This window comes from Rhinoraja longicauda, chromosome 25 (genome assembly GCF_053455715.1).
Source record: "Rhinoraja longicauda isolate Sanriku21f chromosome 25, sRhiLon1.1, whole genome shotgun sequence".
NCBI classification, from domain to species: Eukaryota; Metazoa; Chordata; class Chondrichthyes; order Rajiformes; family Arhynchobatidae; genus Rhinoraja; species Rhinoraja longicauda.
The window spans coordinates 25,426,055-25,447,553 of NC_135977.1; the positions used below are offsets into that span (position 1 = coordinate 25,426,055).

At 43.6% G+C, this 21,499-nt stretch overlaps 2 protein-coding genes and 2 non-coding genes across 5 annotated transcripts in view; 1 reads left to right on the forward strand and 3 right to left on the reverse strand.

The window, feature by feature from the left end:
• The window catches only part of dhx37 (DEAH (Asp-Glu-Ala-His) box polypeptide 37), a 40,373-nt gene extending 37,018 nt beyond the window's left edge, over positions 1 to 3,355 (forward strand). For both annotated transcript variants that reach the window (XM_078421174.1, XM_078421172.1), the window contains exons 27-28: positions 479 to 576; positions 2,497 to 3,355. In XM_078421174.1, the coding sequence (XP_078277300.1) occupies positions 479 to 576; positions 2,497 to 2,573 (175 nt within the window). In that variant the 3' untranslated portion in view covers positions 2,574 to 3,355. The remainder of the gene's footprint in view (positions 1 to 478; positions 577 to 2,496) is intronic.
• Positions 3,356 to 6,434: 3,079 nt separating this feature from the next.
• Positions 6,435 to 6,506, reverse strand: trnaa-ugc (transfer RNA alanine (anticodon UGC)). The gene has a single exon. It is a non-coding gene; the product is annotated as a tRNA-Ala (tRNA).
• Positions 6,507 to 6,887: 381 nt separating this feature from the next.
• On the reverse strand, positions 6,888 to 6,959 carry trnad-guc (transfer RNA aspartic acid (anticodon GUC)). Its single transcript has one exon. It is a non-coding gene; the product is annotated as a tRNA-Asp (tRNA).
• Positions 6,960 to 13,741: 6,782 nt separating this feature from the next.
• iscua (iron-sulfur cluster assembly enzyme a) lies at positions 13,742 to 20,718 on the reverse strand. The gene is made up of 5 exons (XM_078421704.1): positions 20,563 to 20,718; positions 18,695 to 18,808; positions 17,879 to 17,989; positions 15,568 to 15,646; positions 13,742 to 13,972 (listed from the first exon to the last, which is right to left on the reverse strand). The coding sequence occupies exons 1-5, from the start codon at positions 20,653 to 20,655 to the stop codon at positions 13,896 to 13,898; spliced, it is 474 nt and encodes a 157-aa protein (XP_078277830.1). The 5' UTR covers positions 20,656 to 20,718; the 3' UTR covers positions 13,742 to 13,895.
• Between the last annotated feature and the right edge of the window lie 781 nt (positions 20,719 to 21,499).

Below are 21,499 nucleotides of genomic sequence, written 5' to 3' on the forward strand. Positions count from 1 at the left end.
GTTCAGTAAACCCTTGCTATAACAGACCACACGGGGGGAGGTGGTGAGATGACCACACTATGTCAAAATGGTTCAAAAACTCTATTCAAATGCGTAATTCTCCAAAGTACTCAAAAAACGTATTAGTACAGTATTGGGGACAGTAGATGAAATGGGCAACATCATAACGTCCAGTACCTGTATCTTTCAACCTAAACTAAACCAAGAATTGCCCCGTCCACCTAGTGGTCCATCTGTGAAAAAACAAACTCGGGAGCAACAGATTCGGTTTACTATAACCAAAATCCGTTATAAAGAGGTCCATTATTGCGAGTGTTTACTGTACAGGAGTTATGCCATTTAAAATCCAATTGAGATTATCATTTACTCATGGGGTGTTGGGTGGAGCGGTGAAATTAAGTTGATTTTATTATTTGGTGTCATTTTTTGATTTGAGTGCATGGCCACTAACTTAACTTAATTCCTTGCTGTTTGAAAGGCTCCAGCCGAGGACAGATGCACTGCTGAGAGTTCTGGTGTCTGAAAAGGTGGACAACCGTGACGCGCTGCTCGCTGCCTGGAAGAAAGATGGCAAATGTAAGCACGCTGTTGTGTTCCCATCCCCGATCGCATTATGCCGTTCCCAAATAACGGCTTGCACAACTCCAGATATTACTTTGTTGAATATAGAAATGCTCCTGTAAAATTATACGAAACAACAAATAGGACCAGTTGGACACAAATTGCTGGAGTAACTCAGCGGATCAGGTAGTATCTCTACAGAAAAAAGGCATGGGTGACGTTTCGGGTCAGACCCCTTCTTCAGACGGAAAGTCATCTCCTAATGACTTTCCCCGACCGGATATGTCACCCACTCTTTTTTCTCCAGAGATGCTGCCTGACGTGCTAAGTTACTCCTGCACTTTGTGTCTATCGTAAGTGTAAACCAGCATCTGCAGTTCCTTCCGACACAGATAGGACCATTTGTTGGCCGACAGACCCTTGGAGATGTTCCACCATCCATCGAGGTGTTGGTTGATCTTCCATCTCGGTGCCATTTTCCACAACTAGCCCTGAATCCTTTGGTCCCCAATTAATACTCAGTAATCCATTGGTCAATTTTTGAATAAACTCGTAACTAAACTTCCTTAGCCCTCCAGGTAGAGAACGTGGATAGGTGACGTTTCACAGAGTGCTGGGGTAACTCAGCGGGTCAGGCAGCATCTCTGGAGAACGTGGATAGGTGACGTTTCACAGAGTGCTGGGGTAACTCAGCGGGTCAGGCAGCATCTCTGGAGAACGTGGATAGGTGACGTTTCACAGAGTGCTGGGGTAACTCAGCGGGTCAGGCAGCATCTCTGGAGAACGTGGATAGGTGATGTTTCACAGAGTGCTGGGGTAACTCAGCGGGTCAGGCAGCATCTCTGGAGAACGTGGATAGGTGACGTTTCACAGAGTGCTGGGGTAACTCAGCGGGTCAGGCAGCATCTCTGGAGAACGTGGATAGGTGACGTTTCACAGAGTGCTGGGGTAACTCAGCGGGTCAGGCAGCATCTCTGGAGAACGTGGATAGGTGACGTTTCCGGACGGGACCCTTCCTTTGGCAGAGAAGGTCCTTCCTCCCGAAGAACAGACCCGAAACGCCGCCTATCCATGTTCTCCAGAGATACTGCCTGACCCGCTGAGTTACTCCAGCACTTTGTGTCTTTTTTTGTACCCCAGCATCTGCAGTTCCTTGGTTCTACTTCTCGTAATAAAGGCTGGCATACTATTTGCTGTCCCCATCACTTGCAGCAACTGTCAATATTGATTCAGCATACCTAGGAACTGATTTTTTTTGTCTTGGAGCCATACAGTACACAACAGACCATCCCACCATGTCCGTGCCAACCCATCTCTACCAAGGTGTCTTTGCATCATTATTGGAAATTAAGACCAAGTTTTAAAAGATGTCAGGATTGCAATCTGGGTTGAAAATGTTTTAACTTAATGTTTTAACCTCCACTTTGTCTCTGACTAAATGAACAAAAATGAGACTTTTAACTATGCTGCGGGAGGTTTTGGCTCACTCTGAGGGAGTTCTAGCCAGCACTTGAACCACTGTTCTCTCTTTGATCCTAAGTGCCCATTTCAGTAAGGAATTGTAAACTTATGGAATATCAATTCTTGTACATGGCATCAAGGAACAGTGTTTTGAGGAGATAGTCACAAAATGCTGGAGTAACTCAGCTGGACAAGCAGAATCTCTGGAGATAAGGAATGGGTCTCGACTCAAAACGTCACCTATTCCTTCACTCCAGAGAAGCTGCCTGTCCCGCTGAGTTACTCCAGCATTTTGTGTCTACCTTCAGTGTAAACCAGCATCTGCAGTTCCTTGCACACAATATTTTAAGGAGAGATGTATTTAATTTTGCAGTGCATAAATATAACATGCTATAATTGAAAGTAAATGTTTACATTTGTTGATGTTCTGTGATAATTAATCTTGTGTTATTGTTTTTTATTTCTTTTAAACAGACCTATTATCAGCTTATTGTCAATGGCTTCCTGAGGCAGTGCACGCAAATGTTTCTCTTCACTGGCCTCCAACGTAACCCCGACATGCAGTGCTGGCTTCCAGCTGATGGACACTGCTTTCATCTACTGTTGACCCCTTTGGTGAAATTGTAGTTCCATTCGAGATTTAATGATGTTAAAGAAAGAATGAACTCTTCTTCATTCTTTCTTGAAGAAAGAATAAAATTAAGGTCAAGAGAGTGAAGATATGAAATAATGTTTGAACAAATCAAAGACTGGAAAGTGTTAACATGGATATTTATTCGAGAAGAATACCAACTTGGATGTTTTGGTTTAACACGGGACTACAGATGCTGATTCATACCACAGATAGAGACAAAATGCTGGAGTAACTCGGACTGAAAGGGTTCCAACCCAAAAGGTAGCCTTGCCAGGGATTCTGCTGATCTGTTGAGTTATTCCAGCATTTTGTGTCTATTTTGGTTGTTTCGGATTGAAGCAATCCATTTTGCAGCTGAATCCTTGTATCGAGGTAACTTGTAATACCTATTTCAAAGGAGCTTTATTTGACTTCTTGTTTTCCCTATTTTGCTACCCTCAATTAGTTGTACCATAAAACATGAATGCTGCTTGTAGCATTTTTTTAAATCTGTAATCTTACTGAAGCAGTAAGAGTACTCTATGTGCAGTGCAGTTGACCTGTAAGTTAAGATGTTGGTCTTTATAAGATCAGGGTGGGGGATGAAATGATCAAGGGATCCAATACAAGGTCGACAAAACACCATTAAAATTATACAAATATGTTGAAACGGATGTTCATTCTTCTTGGGTAGTTGCAATTTTACAAATAAAATTATACTGTACATAACTACCTTTGAGTATTTTTGTTTCTCAACGTGACAAACTTGTCATCATATGCAAGGAATTAGTTCTGTTATCATATAATGTAATCATCCTTGTATACTGTGAACTTAAAAGTAATGCCAGTAAGTGATAATTTTCTCTGTTTTGTGTCAAATTTAAATATCAAAAATGGTGAAGATTGTTTAACTTACTATGAACTTCCTAAGTCTCAGAACACATGCATAATTATGGAGCAACATTTCTCCTCCCATTTAGTTTTGTTTTTGTTTGTTTGGTTTCCATGAAATTTGTAATTGCTGGTGAGGTGAATGGGTTTAACAATTTCTCTTTCTCAGCTGGATTTTACACTGGAATTTAGCAGGTTTCTCAGTCACCTCTCCAAAGACTTTAAGCATAGTCTAAAGTTTCACTCTGCACTCAAAAAGATCAGGTTTCCCCTAGCAGAAATTGAGTTTTTGCTAGTGCAACCTTCTCTTGAAAAGTCTTGATGCATGTGAAATGATCACTACACCAATGCTCATCCAGTCTGTTTAACTGGTAAAATATCCAGTATTACATATTCTGGACAACATGAACCAGTGACTTGCTGTTTTGTACACGTTATAAAAATGCCGTGTATAGGAACGCAAATACTGAAAATCTAATGCAATGGTACCCTGAATTTCTAAAGGACGTGGGTGAGTGAAATTCTTTCTCGTGATGCTGGCTTTGTTGTGGTTCCCTTACCCCAAAATAGATAAATCAACTTACACTCCTAACTCCGATTCGAGCTTTACAAAGCACTGGTTCCACATTTGTGTTCAGTTCAATGCACCATACTTTTAGGAAAGTTAGACACAAAGTGCTCAGCGAGTCAGGCAACATCTCTGGAGTTAAAGGATGGGTGAAGTTTTAGGTTGGGACGCTACTTCAGACTGAAAGTAAAAGGGGGGGGGGGGGGGGGCCGGGAGAGACCAGGCCGGCAACAGATGACCTCGGGTAGGGTCGTATCCTGGTAGGCCAACTGTTGGCTTGGGGAAAGTGTGATCTGGAGAGATGCATTGTTGCGAACTGGAACTGGTTAAATAATTACGGTGGAGAAAGGGGGGAGGAATTTGCTAGTAGGTTATTTAAAATTTGAGACATCTACATTCATACCACTAAATGCTACCCAAGTGAAATATTACTTTAGTTTAGGAACGTTATATTGTTCTAGAATAGAGAAACCTACGTGATCGCTGCCAGGTCAACATGCCCTGCATTGATGCCTGCTTACACTCAGTTGGTCAAGCCAAGACCAACACAAGATGCTCGAACACATTCTCTCTACTGAGCTGTTGTACAAAGTGATTACCAGGCAAACAACGGAAAAGATCCAAGAATCCACTCATGGCCTCTTCGAGACATCCTGATGCAGTGCCACGATCCAAAGTGTCAACTTCACCTTTGCCTTCACATATCCTTCTTGACCTGCTGAGTTCTTCCAGCAGTTTGTTTTATTTTGCTCCAGATTCCAGCATTTGCAGTCTCTTGAATATCCATTTTTGAAAAACTCTAGACCTCTCAAAATAGAGGAACGGATTTGAAATGGTGAGGATATTGGCTTGCATGGGGAACACACAAGCCTCTGTAAACTACAGACAACACACCACCTCACAAACTACCCTTCTGCCTTGCGCAGTGCCTCAGGATCGAGGCCTTTTGCTCCATTTCTGTGGATTCTGAGGTGGCTAACGATTTGGAATATGCCAACTGCAGATTATTATCAGACAGAGCAACTAATAGGCTTTGGGAGACGGGTGAGTTGTGCGAGTGTGTCTTTAAATTACAATGGGGAGATTGATTCCAAGTGGTGAGCTGGGGTTGTGTTCCCTGAAATTTAGAAGATTGAGAAGAGAAGTGATTAGATGGATTTTTAAAGTATAAAGGGGTAGTGATCTAGTGAATTAAAATTAGTTGCAGTGTGGTTATCTAGGAGGCGTTATCCAAGATTATTTAACATTTTTTGGCCATCACAGTCCAAAGGTTAGAACCAAGAATCTTTCAGGAATGAAGCTAGAAAACATGTGTAACCAAAGGATGGTTGCAGATGCTGGTTTGAATTGTTTACAAATTGCGTTTGATAGAATTGTTAACCAAAGAATGGATTTGTGGAGCTGATCTTACAAAATGGAAGGAGAACACGCAATGCAATAATATATTCCCTGTTCCATTCACAGATTCACAATTAACTGGATTCGATTTGTTAACTTGTTAAAACTTGGTTTGTTTCCAATATTGTTCAACCTCTTCCATAACAAATGAATATTTCATTACTGGAGTGTTAGCAATTGTAGAAGTCAGCCAGAAATGGAAGAAAACTTATTTTCAGTGAATTAAATGAATTGAAATTAATTCAATTAAGTGAATTGAACATAGTTACAGAAAAAAAAAGACAGCGTTAGCTCAATATTTTCAGTATTCTGGCTAATTGCTGTTCCAAATTAAAATCACATCAGAAAATGCTGCAATCATTACAATCTTCCATGAAAAAAAATTGAGTTCTGCAGCACATTTAGATTATTAAGGGGTTGGACACGTTAGAGGCAGTAAACATGTTCCCAATGTTGGGGGAGTCCAGAACCAGGGGCCACAGTTTAAGAATAAGGGGTGGGCCATTTAGAACAGAGATGAGGAAAAACTTTTTCAGTCAGAGAGTTGTGAATCTGTGGAATTCTCTGCCTCAGAAGGCAGTGGAGGCCAATTCTAGGAATGCATTCAAGAGAGAGCTGGATAGAGCTCTTAAGGATAGCGGAGTCAGGGGGTATGGGGAGAAGGCAGGAACAGGGTACTGATTGAGAATGATCAGCCATGATCACATTGAATGAACGGCCTACTCCTGCACCTATTGTCTATTGTCACACTCCCCCTGATCAGTGCCCATGGAATGTTTAAAACTTGTAACATTTTCTTTTTTATTTTCAGCAAATCATGTGTGTGTTTGAATCACTTTTTGTTTAATAAAAATTAAAACACTGAAAATACTTCTAGTTCAAGGTAATTGTAAATGTCCAATTATTATAGGTTGAAATGACCCTGATACATACAAAAAGGAGTGGAGATGCCGGGGATTGAACCCGGGGCCTCATACATGCAAAGCATGCGCTCTACCACTGAGCTACATCCCCTACTCATGGAGAAGCAGTGGAAACCGGGCCTTTTATACCATGCGGCGCGCAGTTGTTTTCCATTCGCTGTTGTGTGGCAGAATAATACTTTCTAACTCATTTAAAGATATCAGTGATATTACTATTTCAATCTGTCGTTAGACAAATCTTGTCCAAGTATATATTTATTTTTTCTCTCTCATTGTGAAATCCTGAAGAGAAAAATTATTTAGCGAGCGGCTAAAGAAGTAAAATTTAAAAACAGCACGTCGCCAAATCTAACAATTCCTCTGTATATAATAATAAGTAATAATAATAATAATAAAAGTAATAATAATAAGAGTAAGAATAAAAGTAGAAGGTCATTAATTGGTAGATGGGGGAAAAAAAAAAAAAGTGTGTCTCCCCGTCGGGGAATTGAACCCCGGTCTCCCGCGTGACAGGCGGGGATACTTACCACTATACTAACGAGGACTTGGCACACACACTGCCTGCACCGAAACACACTTCAAGGTGATACAATATGTTGCATATAGTCGTCTATACACTAAAACTCGCGTTTGTTATCTTGTTTGTGACTGAACTTCAGCCAAAACGGTGCACGACAGCGCGACAATTTTAGGCCCGCCTCACTCACCGTCGTCACTTTAGTGATAATGCAAGTAGTTTTATTGAAATCGGTGTTATATTTTTTAAGTTATTCACATTTTAAAGTTAAGATCTATCTCCTGGGGTAGGGAGGAAGGAGGGAGGGTGGGGGGGATGGAGGGAGGGGTAGGAGAGTGGATAAGGGGGGTTGAGGGGGAGAAGGGAGAGGGGGAGGGGAGGGAGGGGAGGGTGCTGCACCAATGCAGGAGAGGTTTGGGCCCCAACGGGTCCACTTGGTCTAGTTGTATATAATTGTTGTTGTTGTTTGTCCTTCGGGTTCGAAGATGACAACTTCACTTTCAATCTTATTATTTCGACCGCTGATTGGGATCGCCGCCAGCCGCAATATGCTGGCCGAGGTTGAAGTCATGACTTGCGCTTGACTTGGATTTAAGTGAGGGGGAGTTGCGCAGATCGTCAGCCTCACTCACTCGTCCTGGCCTATCCGGCGGCCGCCGCCTTCGCCCCGCCGCGCTGCCACGGCCGCCACCCATGTATATAATTAATGTAACATAGAATGTTACAGTAGAGAAACAGGGGACAGCACCGTACAACAGTACAGGAACAGGCCCTTCGGCCCACAATGTCTGTACCGTACATGATGCCGAGTTAAACTAATCTCCTCTGAGGGTGGAAACAGGCCCTTTGGCCCAACTTGCCCACACCTACCAACATGTCTCATCTGCACTAGTCCCACCTGTCTGTGTTTGGCCCATATCCCTAAACGTGTCCTATCATGTACCTGTCCAATATTTCTTAAATGTTGCGACGTTTATGATGTGATCCATATCTAGGGTTGCCAACTTCCTCACTCCAAAATGCGGGATAAGGTGATGTCACCGCCCCGCGCCCCACGTGGCTTCACTCAGCCAGCGGCCACGTGCTCCTGCTCCACCAATGGCAACTGCCCGGGCCAGGACGCAGGTTGCTACGCAACCTCCATTAGGCGGTGCCTGGGCGACAGGACATAGACTGTCCGGAGCTAAAATGTCGGAAACCTAGTGTCGGGACCTACAGCGTCCGGGCCTACCGCGCCCCCTGGACCTAATACGGTATTAGGCTCGGGGGACGCTGCAGGCCCGGACGCTGTAGGTCCCGAGTACCAACACTTTAGGTTTCCGCTCCACAGTCTAGGTCCAGAGCAGGAACAGAAAATTGCAGATGCTGGTTTAAGATGCTGGAGTAATTCAGCGGGTCAGGCAACATCTCTGGAGAGAAGGAATGGGTGACATTTCAGGTCGAGACCCTTCTACAGAGTGAAGGGTCTCGACCTGAAATGTCACCCATACCTTCTCTCCAGAGATGTTGCCTGACCCGCTGAGTTACTCCAGCATTTTGTGAAAATCTATGTCCGAAGGCCCAGGACCGGCCCAGGCGGCCGCCATTGGTGGAGCGGGAGCACGTAGCCGCTGGCTGGGTGAGGTCACGTGGGGCGCGGGGTGGTGACGTCACCCGTTAACCCTTATTTGGGAGTGAGGAAGTTGGCAATCCTACTAACATTAATACAATACAATAATACAATATATCTTTATTGTCATTGTACAGGGGTACAACTAAATCGGGAATGCGCCTTCCATACCATGCAATAAATTAATTAGCTACTCAGTATAAATTTAGACAACCCAATGAAACAAAATTAGAAACAATAGACAATAGACAATAGGTGCAGGAGTAGGCCAGCACCACTATTCAATGTGATCATGGCTAATCATTCTCAATCAGTACCCCGTTCCTGCCTTCTCCCCATACCCCCTGACTCCGCTATCCTTAAGAGCTCTATCTAGCTCTCTCGAATGCATTCAGAGAATTGGCCTCCACTGCCTTCTGAAACAGAATAAAGTGCAAGTAGGTCTGTGCCGGTTCGCTGTGTGATGTGACCATCCGACTCAGCAGGACCGGTTCATAGCAGCTATGGCCCTGGGGATGAAGCTGTTCCTGGGTCTGGAGGTGCGGGCGTAGAAGGCCTTGTAGCGTCTGCCAGATGGTAGAAGTTCGAACAGACTATTGCAGGGGTGTGAGGAGTCTTTGTGAATGCTGGTGGCTTTTCTGAGGCATCGTGTGTTGTAGATGCCCTCCAAGGCTGGTAGCTGTGTTCCGATAGTCTTCTGAGCTCTATAGACTACCCGCTGAAGAGCTCTCCTCTCTGCAGCTGAGATACCACACGGATGCCATGCGTTAGGATGCTCTCTATGGTGCAGCGGTAGAAGGTCACAGTAATGTGATCATGGCTGATCATCCACAATCAGTACTCCATCCCTGCCCTCTCCCCGTACCCCCTGACTCCACTATCATTAAGAGCTCTATCTAACTCTCTCTTGAAAGCATCCAGAGAATTGGCCTCCACTGCCTTCTGAGGCAGAGAATTCCACAGATTTACAACTCTGAGTGGAAAGGTTTTTCCTCATCTCCGTTCTAAATGGCCTACCCCATATTCTTAAACTGTGGCCCCTGGTTCTGGCTCCCCCCAACATTGGGAACATGTCTCCTGCCTTAATAATCTTATATGTTTCAATAAGATCCCCTGTCATCTTTCTAAATTCCAGTGTATACAAGCCCAGTCGTTCCAGTCTTTCAACATACGACAGTCCCGCAATTCCGTGAATTAACCTAGTAAACCTACGCTGCACTCCCTTAGTCTTCTGAGGAAAGAGGATACATTTGGAAATATGACATTTAGTCCCTTCAACCAAATTGTTTGTATGAACTGTGAAGAGCTGGGGCCCAATCACTGAGCCCTTTAAGGCAGAACTTAGATTCCATCTTCTAACTCTCACATTGTTCTGAAACAAACTTCTCAGAAGAGAATTGCACACATTTCTAAAGCTTCTTTCAGCAAATGCACACACTTTCATGTTGCCCACTAGCGAGGATGATGATATATATGGAGATATCAAGCAATGTTTATTATCATTACACTTCATAGATCTAAAAATATTTGTCAAATAAACTGATCCATTCTTAGACACCATTTCTGCAGTATATAACATTCATCACCAGAACCCAACTTACTTTTTGATGGTATATTCCGCTGATATAGATAACTATGTGCCAGACTTCAATCCATTGTCACGTAAACTGTTGCTTCCTTTTTGTTAAAAGCTAATATCGATTTGTTTGGAAGGGTCTCGTTGGCCATTTCACGGCTCTAGTGATGTTCTGCGTGGAATAGCTCAGCATTGCTGGCAAACTATGCACAAAAAATGTTCCTGATGTTCAAGGAGTCCAGAACCAGGGGTCAGTTTAAGAATAAGGGGTAGGCCTGAGATGAGGAAAAACTTTTTCACCCAGAGTTGTGAATCTGTGGAATTCACTGCCATAAAAGGCAGTGGAGGCCAATTCACTGGATGTTTCAGAGTAAGATATAGCTCTTCCGGCTAACGGAATCAACGGATATGGGGAGAAAGCAGGAACGGGGTACTGATTTTGAATGATCAGCCATGATCATATTGAATGGCGGTGCTGGCTCAAAGGGCCGAATGGCCTACTCCTGCATCTATTTTCTATGTTTCTATGACATAATTTCATCCAAGTCTCTATCAAAATTCAGACAATACATACAATCTCTATGATGGTGCTTCTGATGGCATGTAAAGGGATTGTATGGAGTTCTGGTCACCTAACTTCAGGGAAATTACAGAGGTTTATAGAGAGGGTGTGGAAGAGGTTTACCAGAATGTTGCTTGGATTAGAGGGTATTACCTATATGGAGAGGTTGGATAGACTTGGATTATTTTCCCTGTAGTGTCAGAGATTGATGGGACACCTGACAGAAGTATATAAGATTAAGAGAGGCATAGTCAAAATATTTTCTCCTTGATGGTACTTAAGATGACATGTAAAGGGACTGTATGCAATTCTTGTCACTCCACTAAGGGAAGAATGAGCTGGCAGAATTGTCAAGAACAAGAGGCACACCGTTATGGTGAGAAGGCCAAAGTTTAAAGAAGATATGTGGCGCAAGCTGTTTCAAACAGAGCCTGGAACACACTGTCAGGGTGGTGGTAGAGGCAGATATGATAGTGGGATTATAGACATGTAAGGAATGGAGGGATATGAGTCACGTGCAGGCACAGGTGATTAGTTTAAACTTGCATCATGTTCGGCAGATACACCGATCAGCCAAAACATTATGACCTGATAAGCCAAAACATTATGACCATCTGCCTAATATGCTGTTGGTCCTCCATGTGCAGCCCCATATGCAGCAGGGTGTGTATTGTGACACATTCCTCCCGTGACCACCAATAAAATTTTCTGTGACTTGTGCCACAATAGACCTTCTGTCGGTTCGGACCAGACGGGATAGCCTTCGTTGCTCTCGCGCATCGATGAGCCTTGGGCGCCCAACACCCTGTCGCCGGTTTATCCCTCCTCGGACCACTGTCAGTCGGTACTCACCACTGCGGACTGGGAGCACCCCATATGCCTTACAGTTTCAGGGATGCTCTGACCCAGTCGTCTGGCCATAACAATTTGGCCCTTGTCAAAGTCACTCAGGTCTTTACTCCTGCATCCAACACATCAACTTCAAGAACTGACTCTTCACTGCTCCCTAATATATCCCACCCCTTGACAGGTGCCATTGTAACAAGATAATAAATGTTATTCAATTTGCCTGTCAGTGGTCAAAATGTTTTGGCTGTTCAGTGTATACTGCACACTGTATCTTTCCCTTTGCTCTACCTTTTGTACTTGGGTTTGGTTTGATTACATGTGCTGCTTTATCTATATGATTGGGTAATATACAAAACCCAGCTTTTTACTGTACCTCAGTACACATGAAGAAACCTAAGCCTGAAGTTTGTTCCCATGCTGCGCTGTTCTACGTTAATCATAAATGCTACATTTTAACATTAGCTTTTAGATAACCTGAAAATTTAACTCTTCCATAATTTACATGTAAACCTAAGCTGCAGTGTATGCATTAACTTGGGTCTAAGGTAAGAAACAAAGCTGGTGTACATCAGTCATTAATAATGACGCAGCAGTATTTTACAACCGCATGTTACAAGCTGACTCATTTCCTATGCTAATGAGAATGGGAAACATTTTACTGTAAGATGGTACTAAATTGTTTAAACATGCATGCACTGTACATATTAATAAACAAGATGAGCACAAGCATTAAATCTTTCCTACACAATCATTAAATTCATTGTTTGTCTGTTGTGTTTGGTACTAATAATGAGCAGAACTCCCAGTATCCCACACCACCCTGGCAATGCTTTCAATTCACTCCTGCCATCAGGAAGAAGGTACAGGAATCTGAAAACTGTGATGTCCAGGTTCAGGAACAGCTTTTTTCCCCCAACAACCATCAGGCTATTGAACACTACAAACTCCAACTAAACTCTGAAGTACAAACTGCGTAGTTTGTTTATTAGAGTATTAGGTTTACAAATGCTGCTGCAAGTAAGAATGTCATTGTTCCGCCTCAGGACATAGGACAATAAAACACTCTTGACATTTGATTAGCCTGTTCATACCTGGTGTATATTTTTTTACATTACACAGTGGATCAAAATTTCAATGTTTTGCAGTCACTTCATATGATATTTTTCTGTGTAAATACTCAGATCGTATAGCTCTTTTATAATTAAAATTAACACTGATTAGAACCAGGTTGATCATTTCAATTGAAAAGTGAAAAAAAACATGAGAAGGAAAGAGAAGGGCCATAAACATTAGTTTAGTTTAGAGATACAGCACGGAAAGGCCCTTCGGCCCAAGTCCGCGCTGACGAGCAATCCGTGCACACTAACACTATCTACCACACTCGGGACAATTTACAATTTTATAAGCCAATTAGCATACAAACCAGTACGTCTTTGGAAACTGAAGAAAATCCAAGCAGGTCACGGAGAGAACAAACTCCATACAGCAACCAGTCAGGATCGAACCCGGGACTCTGGTGCTGTGAGGCAGAAACTCTACCTCATGCCACCATGCCGCCCCTTAATTTAGTCACTTACAAATACCAGTTGTCTGCAATTTTAATGTTATAGAAACATAGAAAAAAAGGTGCAGGAGGCCATTCAATATGATCATGGCTGATCCATCTATAATCAGTACCTCGTTCCTGCTTTTCCCCCATATCCCTTGATTCCTTTAACCTTGAGAGTGAAATCTATCTCTCTCTTGAAAATATCCAGTGAATTGGCCTCCACTGTCTTCTGTGGCAGAGAATTCCAGATTCACCACTTATAAATTAGCCAAAATTGTTAATTTTCCAGTTTCTATTTAACTATCATTTATTGCTACTTAAAATAGTCCCACAAGCATTTATGCACCTGCGGTGAAAAATGGAGCTGGAGTGAAATATATTGGTTTTAGTTCTGCTTCACAGGTGTAATTTGAAGAAACGGAACCAAATGTGCGAGATAGCTGTTGGCTACAAATCGGTTCAGAAATCAGCTAACGTTTGAATTTATTGAAATTGAAACAAAATGTATTGATTCAATAAAGTTATATTTATACATTTATGCATATCATACAAGACCATTATACAACTAATTTGATGCTTACACCCATATTTATAGCTCATACAGCCGAACACCCTCCCCGAATATATTCTATAAATCATAAAATGAAGGCACAAATAGAATATCACAGATTAGAGCCAATTTAATATTATGATGGCTTGCTGTTCCCTTCTTACAGTGAAGGATTTTTCAAGCATGCTTTCCTTAACTTATGGAAATTCCACTACAGAGCCACACCACACTATTGGTTACATCTTGGAAGTGTGTTAATTTTCAGTTTCTACTTGTGATCATTTGGCTTTTGCTGCTTCACTTTGTAGTCTGCCAGAGCAGCTTTAATCGCATCTTCTGCTAACACTGAAACAAAAGTAAACAATTAATTGTGTACTTTAAATTCAAACATTTATTTGGAGTGAGGAACTAGCAAATGTCTCAAATAAATCTGAAGCAAAAGCAGACCAAATTCTCTGCCGTAACTCTTTATTATCATATACCCTTACCTCCTCAAGTTTACATGTCAGCTTGAAACAGGAAGGAAATCACTGGGCATGAGTGCACATTGATTTCAGAATGTTACCAGGAATGTAAGAATGTTACCAGATGAGTAAAGTTTCTTTATGAAGAATGAACAAATAGGTGTTGTTTGTTTCAGAGCTGAGGTTGATGAGGAGAGATTTAATTGTTGTGTATGAAAATTATGAAGGAATGTAAGGGATTGCAAGGGCTCAATTCCCTCAATGAAGAGATATACAACCAGGGGGCAGAGTAAAGAAATGATAAAAAGATTAGATTTGTTTCTGTTCTTTTCTCCTCCAGCATATCCGCCCCTTTTTACTGAGGAAGACGTCTGGAACTTGGGCCTTTCACATTGCTAAAGCCAATGGCCTTCAGCACATTTAAAAGTCAGAGTTGGATGAAATAAAGTACTGTGCCCTGCAAGGTTTCACACCAGGATGTGAAGGGGGGGGGGGGGGGGGGAAGCATGAATAGCCCTTTATCAACAGCAAAAGCAGACAAAATTCTGTGCCTTAACTGTTTATTAGCCAACACAAAGGTCAGAACTGCTTGCCAAAAACTCACCACCACCACTCATTCCTGGTATCGCCACTTGACTGCATAACTCAAGAACCTTTCCCGAACCAGCGAAAAATTGTAAACTCTTATGTTATCCACTTACAACTCCTACTTCTCCCACAGTCTATCTATACAATGATCTTGATGCAAATAAAATATTCTAAGAGGCCAGAATTAGACAGTGGAAATCAAACTAATTTTTAGGAGATGATGCATGGAATCTGCAACTTCAGGTTTCCAACTTTAGTTTATTGAGAATTCTCTGCTCCAACAGGGCAAATCTAATCTTCTTGCCAGAAACTATCGAATTTTCTTCAGTTCCTACTGTTGAGTCTTTAATCTTCCATCCCGAAGTTGGCTGGTTTCCCATCAGCTTTAGTCTCCCCTTCGACCCCCCCCCCCCCACCCCAAAGTTTGTTCATGTGTATGAAATGTTGAAGAATTAGAAGCAGAAAGACCATTCAGCCCCTCCTGCCTGCTCTGCCTTTAACAAGATCATACCGGATGTAATGTTTGGTCTATTTTCAGCAAGAATGCAATCACCCATGCCCAAAAATGATTAATAGCCTTGAATATTTTCAATGACTGACTGAACATCTTCAGCTTTCAAGATGGTGGCAAATTCCAAAGTTTAATGGACTCTGTAAAGATATTTCTCATCATCTCAGCCCAAAATGGCTGTTCTCCTAACCAGAGTTTATGGCCTCTAGTTAAAGACTATCCAGCTAGTATTTTTTTTTTTTCCTTTATACATTCTCTCAGAACAAGCACATTTCTGTCAGAATGCCTCAACCTTCTAAAGTTCATATTGTTGTCTGCATTATTTGGTTAATGAGCTGGTCATGTTTTTCATCACCATAAAACAAACACAGACTTACTTGAGCAATGTAGTTTGACTGGAGGGAGACATAGTTCCTTTGCAATATCTATGTTCTTAATCTTTGAGGCTTCATCCACCTGTAATGAAGGCAATTACAATGTCTTCAAACCAGCCATGATCATGATGAGGCACAAGCAAAATTGTTATTGCAGACAAATGTTAAAATCTGCTGCTGAAACACCTGATATTTGAGATTATACCATGCCACCCTAATGTAGAGAGCAATCGCACACACTCTGAGATCAGAGTCTCGATCTGCACCAGTGGTACAGAAGCACATTGCTTTTCTGTTTGTTAGTATTCAACTTTGCAGTTTACTTCAATTGATCAACAGCAATTCCTGAAAAATGGGTAATTTGTCTTCTATGATACAGGTCCATTTTTCTATATTGCACGCAAGCAGTGCAATCGTTTGCAATCCTTTCTCCTGCCATGGGTCCAAGAAATAGAATACTAAAATGTATTAAGATTGGTTGCTGGATTAGGTTGGGGAGGGGGAGATGATATCTGTTAATGTAAATATTCTGTTGTGAAGAAACCAGCAACTTTTTGAGTACAGGCACCTCACGTTTTACAGTTTGATTTATGAGTTTTTGAAATAATGTGCTTGTTCCTTTAATACCAACGCTTGATTTACACGCTGGTGTTTTTGGAATAACGCTCTCAAATTTACTGCTGACAACGTAGTCACGTGTATGTTTAATTTACGTGATTTCGAATTACTCAAGTCAAGTCAAGTCAAATTTATTTGTCACATACACATACACGATGTGCAGTGAAATGAAAGTGGCAATGCCTGCGGGTTGTGCACAAAAAGAATTACAGTTACAGCATATAAATAAAGTTAATAAGTTACTATTAGTGTCGACAAAAATTTAGTCTCTGGGGTTATAAAAGTTGACAGTCCTGATGGCCTGTGGGAAGAAGCTCCGTCTCATCCTCTCCGTTTTCACAGCGTGACAGCGGAGGCGTTTGCCTGATCGTAGCATCTGGAACAGTCCGTTACTGGGGTGGCAGGGGTCCCTCATGATCTTGCTTGCTCTGGATCTGCACCTCATGATGTATAGGTCCTGCAGGGGGACAAGTGTAGTTCCCATGGTGCGTTCTGCCGAACGCATTACTCTCTGCAGGGCCATCCTGTCATGGGCAGAGCTGTTCCCAAACCAGACTGTAATGTTGCCGGACAGGATGCTCTCTACAGCCCCAGAGAAGAAGCAATGAAGGATCCTCAGATACACTCTGAATTTCCTCAGTTGTCTAAGGTGGTAAAGGCGCTGCTTAGCCTTACCCACCAGTGCGGCAATGTGCGTTGCCCACGTCAGATCCTCTGCGATGCGGACTCCCAAGTATTTAAAACTGCTCACCCTATCCACAATAGACCCATTTATCTCCAGTGGCGTGTACGTCCTTGGATGTTTAGCTCTTCTGAAGTCCACTATCAGCTCCTTTGTTTTAGTGACATTCAAGAGGAGGCTATTGTCCTGACACCAGAGTGCCAGATAAGCCACCTCCTCCCGGTAGGCCTTCTCATCGTTGTTGGAGATCCGGCCCACCACCACAGTGTCATCAGCAAACTTGATGATGGAGTTTGAGCTGAACCTGGCCCCACAGTCATGTGTGTACAGGGAGTACAGTAGGGGGCTAAGGACGCAGCCCTCACTGCTTTTCAAGCGCATAAGGGAGTATAAAACGCAATGTGCCTGTATTTAGAAATCTCAGTGACCAGTTGATGCTTTTCTAATTGTAGGAGCCATTTATGCTTAATTCAGTTATTGTCATTGTGTTACAGCTATGTTTTAATATTTCTAGTTTATGTCTTTTTTGCCTGCTTGTGGGTGTGACTTAATGCGTAATTGGGAATGTCTAGATGGGAGGTGGCTAGTGTGTCGACAGAGGTTGTGGGTCAGTTTAGACTCGGAGGATGGTGAGCATACAGTTCTTTACCATGCGCTCGCACCAGCTATATTTGTAAGAACCATATGGTAATAACTGCAAGAATTTCTAGATATTGTTTGAAGAAGAAACAGTTGATAAAGTACGGAAACTGATGAATTACTCTATGATTTCTGCTACTTTAATAAAACCAATTAATGAAGAAAAGAAGTTTGGAAGATTCGTTTTGTCATATCAGGGTGCGACGTGTGCGTAAGCTATAACTACATTTCATCCCCGAGAAGTAGTGGCTATTGAAGTGGGATTTCGAGATGGTATAGAAACTGCCATTACACTAATTTAAAGAAAATGTTCCTTCCAAGATATTTTTGTTAAAGTATTTCAGACAAGTTACATTTTGAAAACTACGTCTTTACCGTTTTTCCTTTCACCCATTCTGTGGCCAGTGAACTGGAAGCAATTGCAGACCCACATCCAAACGTTTTAAATCTCGCATCGATAATCTTTCCATTCTCGTCCACTTCGATCTTAGAAGAGAATTTGAAATTGTTTTCACCGAGTTAACATCTCTGCCACAATATGAGAAGTACGAACTAGGAATAATATTCAAATGCATCATGTAAAAAAGGTTTCTGGGGAATAGAGCAGCCAATGAAATTATTTTGCCTCCTGCAGCCTCCCTTCATATTATTTCTCAGGTCAATTGAACAGATTGGAGAACCACTAAAAATAACCTTCAACATGGCCCAATCATCCAGGGAACACAATTGGCGAGAAAGAACGTCCGCGGTAATTAGATTAGAAAATGACATGAAGAAGAGAACTCCAGGTCAGTCAATTTAGATTAAGTGGCATTGTAAAATACACAAGCTGCACAAGTTGTCTTAGAGGTGCCTACTTGACACCAGTCTTCTAATATCAGCAGTATCTGGGCAATTTAAATGAGACTTAAATTCATATCCAGTTTTTTTTCCAATTAAAGGGAGGTCTGAAGGGTTCCGATCGGAAATATCACCTATTCCTCTTCTCCAGAGATGCTGCCTGACCCACCGAGTTACTGTAGCTTTTTGTGTCTATCTTCGACAGGGATTTTGAGTTGATGACCACTGTTATACTCCAGTCATGATGAGAAATCTAAACTACGAACTAAACTGACACCAGGAGTAATTCTCGTCTCCACTCTTTAGGAAATTCACAGGGAAGTCGTCCCTTTTTACATGTAAACTTGTTACCTGTAGCTTCATGACATCACCACAGGCTGGGGCACCAACCAGACCAGTTCCAACAGTCTTTGAATCCTTATTCAAGGAGCCAACATTTCTGGGATTCTCATAGTGGTCCACTACCTGCAAGGTAGGAGAAAATCAATTCAATAAAAAATCCTCCACTGCATCAAATCTCTTCTTCAACCTATAATCACTACAGTTCCTGCACAACATAAGTTCCCCAACTAAAAGACAAGCAAATTGATAAAGCTATTCCAACATATGCCAAAAGCACAATTCAACTATTTTACAAATTATATTATTATGCTAATCTCTCTCCAATTATAAAGCCATTAATATCTATTTAAGATTGCAATCCACAATTTAATTATAGATTTGCAATGTACGGTTACATCTCACACCACCATTTATTGCTGTCATTAACATCTCATGTTTCAATGATCTACAGCTTTTGGAATATACATTAGAACGCTTGCTCTAGTCAGATGACCTTTCACTGGAGAGATTGGAAAAAATAATCATCCCTAGCCTAGTTTAGGCTCTGCCTTCAGTTTCACTCCTCCCACCATCAACTTGCACCCCTAGGGATTCATTCTCTTCACTCCCAACACAAGATGGCGATGAGGATGAATTTCTTTAGTCAACAGAGGGTGGTGAATCTGTGGAATGTATTGCCAATCTATGGAGGCCAAGTCAATGCATATTTTTAAAGTGGAGTTTGATAAATTCTTGATTAGTAAGGACATCAAAGATTACAGGGAGAAGGCAGGAGAATGGGATTGAGGGGGAGAAAAATAATTCAGCCATGAGTTATGTCTTGTGGTTGAAAAAAACCGAGACTAGCGCAGAATCAACATTCATTGCCACCACCCCTCCAAATACCCTCTCACCCATTCTCATTCCCACCGCTCCTCCCCCCCAACCTCCCATTCCCATCCACTCTCCCCTTCACCCCCACATTGACCACCCGTTCCCCACCCTCACCGTTCCTATTCCCCATCCCCCCCAGTTGTTCCCATCCCTCCCCCCTGGATTGCCGTTCACACCACACTGACCCACTGCTGCGCCATAACACGAACTGAACCCCCACCGTCCCATTCACCACTCCCTCTTATCCCTCACCCTCTCCCCTCCCTCACCCTAACACTCCCCTCCCTCACCCAACACTCCCCTCCCTCACCCTAACACTCCCCTCACCCACACCCTAACACTCCCCTCCCCCACCCTAACACTCCCCTCCCTCGCCCAACACTCCCCTCCCTCACCCTAACACTCCCCTCCCTCACCCAACACTCCCCTCCCTCGCCCAACACTCCCCTTCCTCACCCTAACACTCCCCACCATCACCCTCACATTCCTATCCATCACCCCAACACTCCCCACCCTCACCCCAACACTCCCCACCCTCACCCCAACACTCCCCTCCCTCACCTGCGCGAGATGTTTGCGCAGTAATCAACCAGACCCATCCCCCCCCCCTCCGGGTGTAGTCCCTACCCCGACCGCCGCTCTCCACTGTCCCGTTGCTGCGCCACAACACAAACTGGACCCCCACCGTCCCAATCCTCACTCCCTCTTATCCCTTACACTCCTCACCCCATCCCCCGCTGTTATTCGACCCCCATCCCCCGCTGACTCCTCACTGCCCAGCTGCTGCGCCACAACACAAACTGGACCCCCACCGTCTCATTCCCCACTCCCTCTTATCCCTAACCCTACCCACCCACCCTCCTCATCCCATCCCATCCCACCCCCCGCTTGTCTTCTTGTCCTGCCCGCCCCCTCACTCCACACTGACCCGCTGCTGCGCCACAACACAAACTGAACCCCCACCCCTCGGCGTTATTCGGGGGGAGAGGGGGGGGGGGGCGTACCTTCTTGTGGTAGGCGGCGGTGAGAGGGAGCCGAGCGTTGCCCGCCAGACGCAGCAGAGAGCGGGGAGCAGCGCCCCCCATTGCCATTGCCATCGCCGCAGCAGTCAACAGGCTGGTCACGTGCGCCGCCCGATGCCGGGCCTCGCCGGCAGCGCGCTGACGTCACCGCCGCTGTTACCCCAGCAACCCCGGCCGGGGGAGGGGTGCGCGCGCCGGCTGCGGTCCGCGACATGAAGGCGCTGATCGGCCATGTTGCAATTTCCATACAATTCCGCTGAAAAAAAACCTAAGCTGTCGTAATGCGTTAAAAACGAACGTGGTGTTGCGAGCCTGTCCATGCTCTCCAGAGATGCTGCCTGACCACCCGAGTTACTCCAGCACTTTGTGATTTCTTTTGCAAACCAGCATCATCTGCAGTTTCTTGTGTCTACAAACGTGGTGACGATGCTTTGCAGATGCACGTCAGATCAGACACCACCTGTAAACATGGTTCGGACATGATGCCGAACATCTGCAGGATGCAGACAAAATCTGAAGAAGGGCCCCGACCCAAAACATTGCCTGTCCATTCCCTCCATCAATAGACAATAGGTGCAGGAGGAGGCCATTCGGCCCTTCAGCACCGCCATTCAATGTGATCATGGCTGATCATTCTCAATCAGTACCCCGTTCCTGCCTTCTCCCCATACCCCCTGACTCCGTTATCCTTAAGAGCTCTATCTAGCTCTCTCTTGAATGCTGCCTCCAGCACGTGGCAGCCAAGGATGGCAACTGTTCCACTTTCCAGTGGTTCTTTTCATTTTAATCTCAAGGTGGTGCAGTGGTAGAGCTTATTTCACCCCATCAGAGCTCCGGGTTCAATCTTAACCTCGATTGCTGTCTGTGTAGAGTTTGCATGTTTTCCATGTTTCCTCCAGGTGCTCTGAATTCCTCCTGC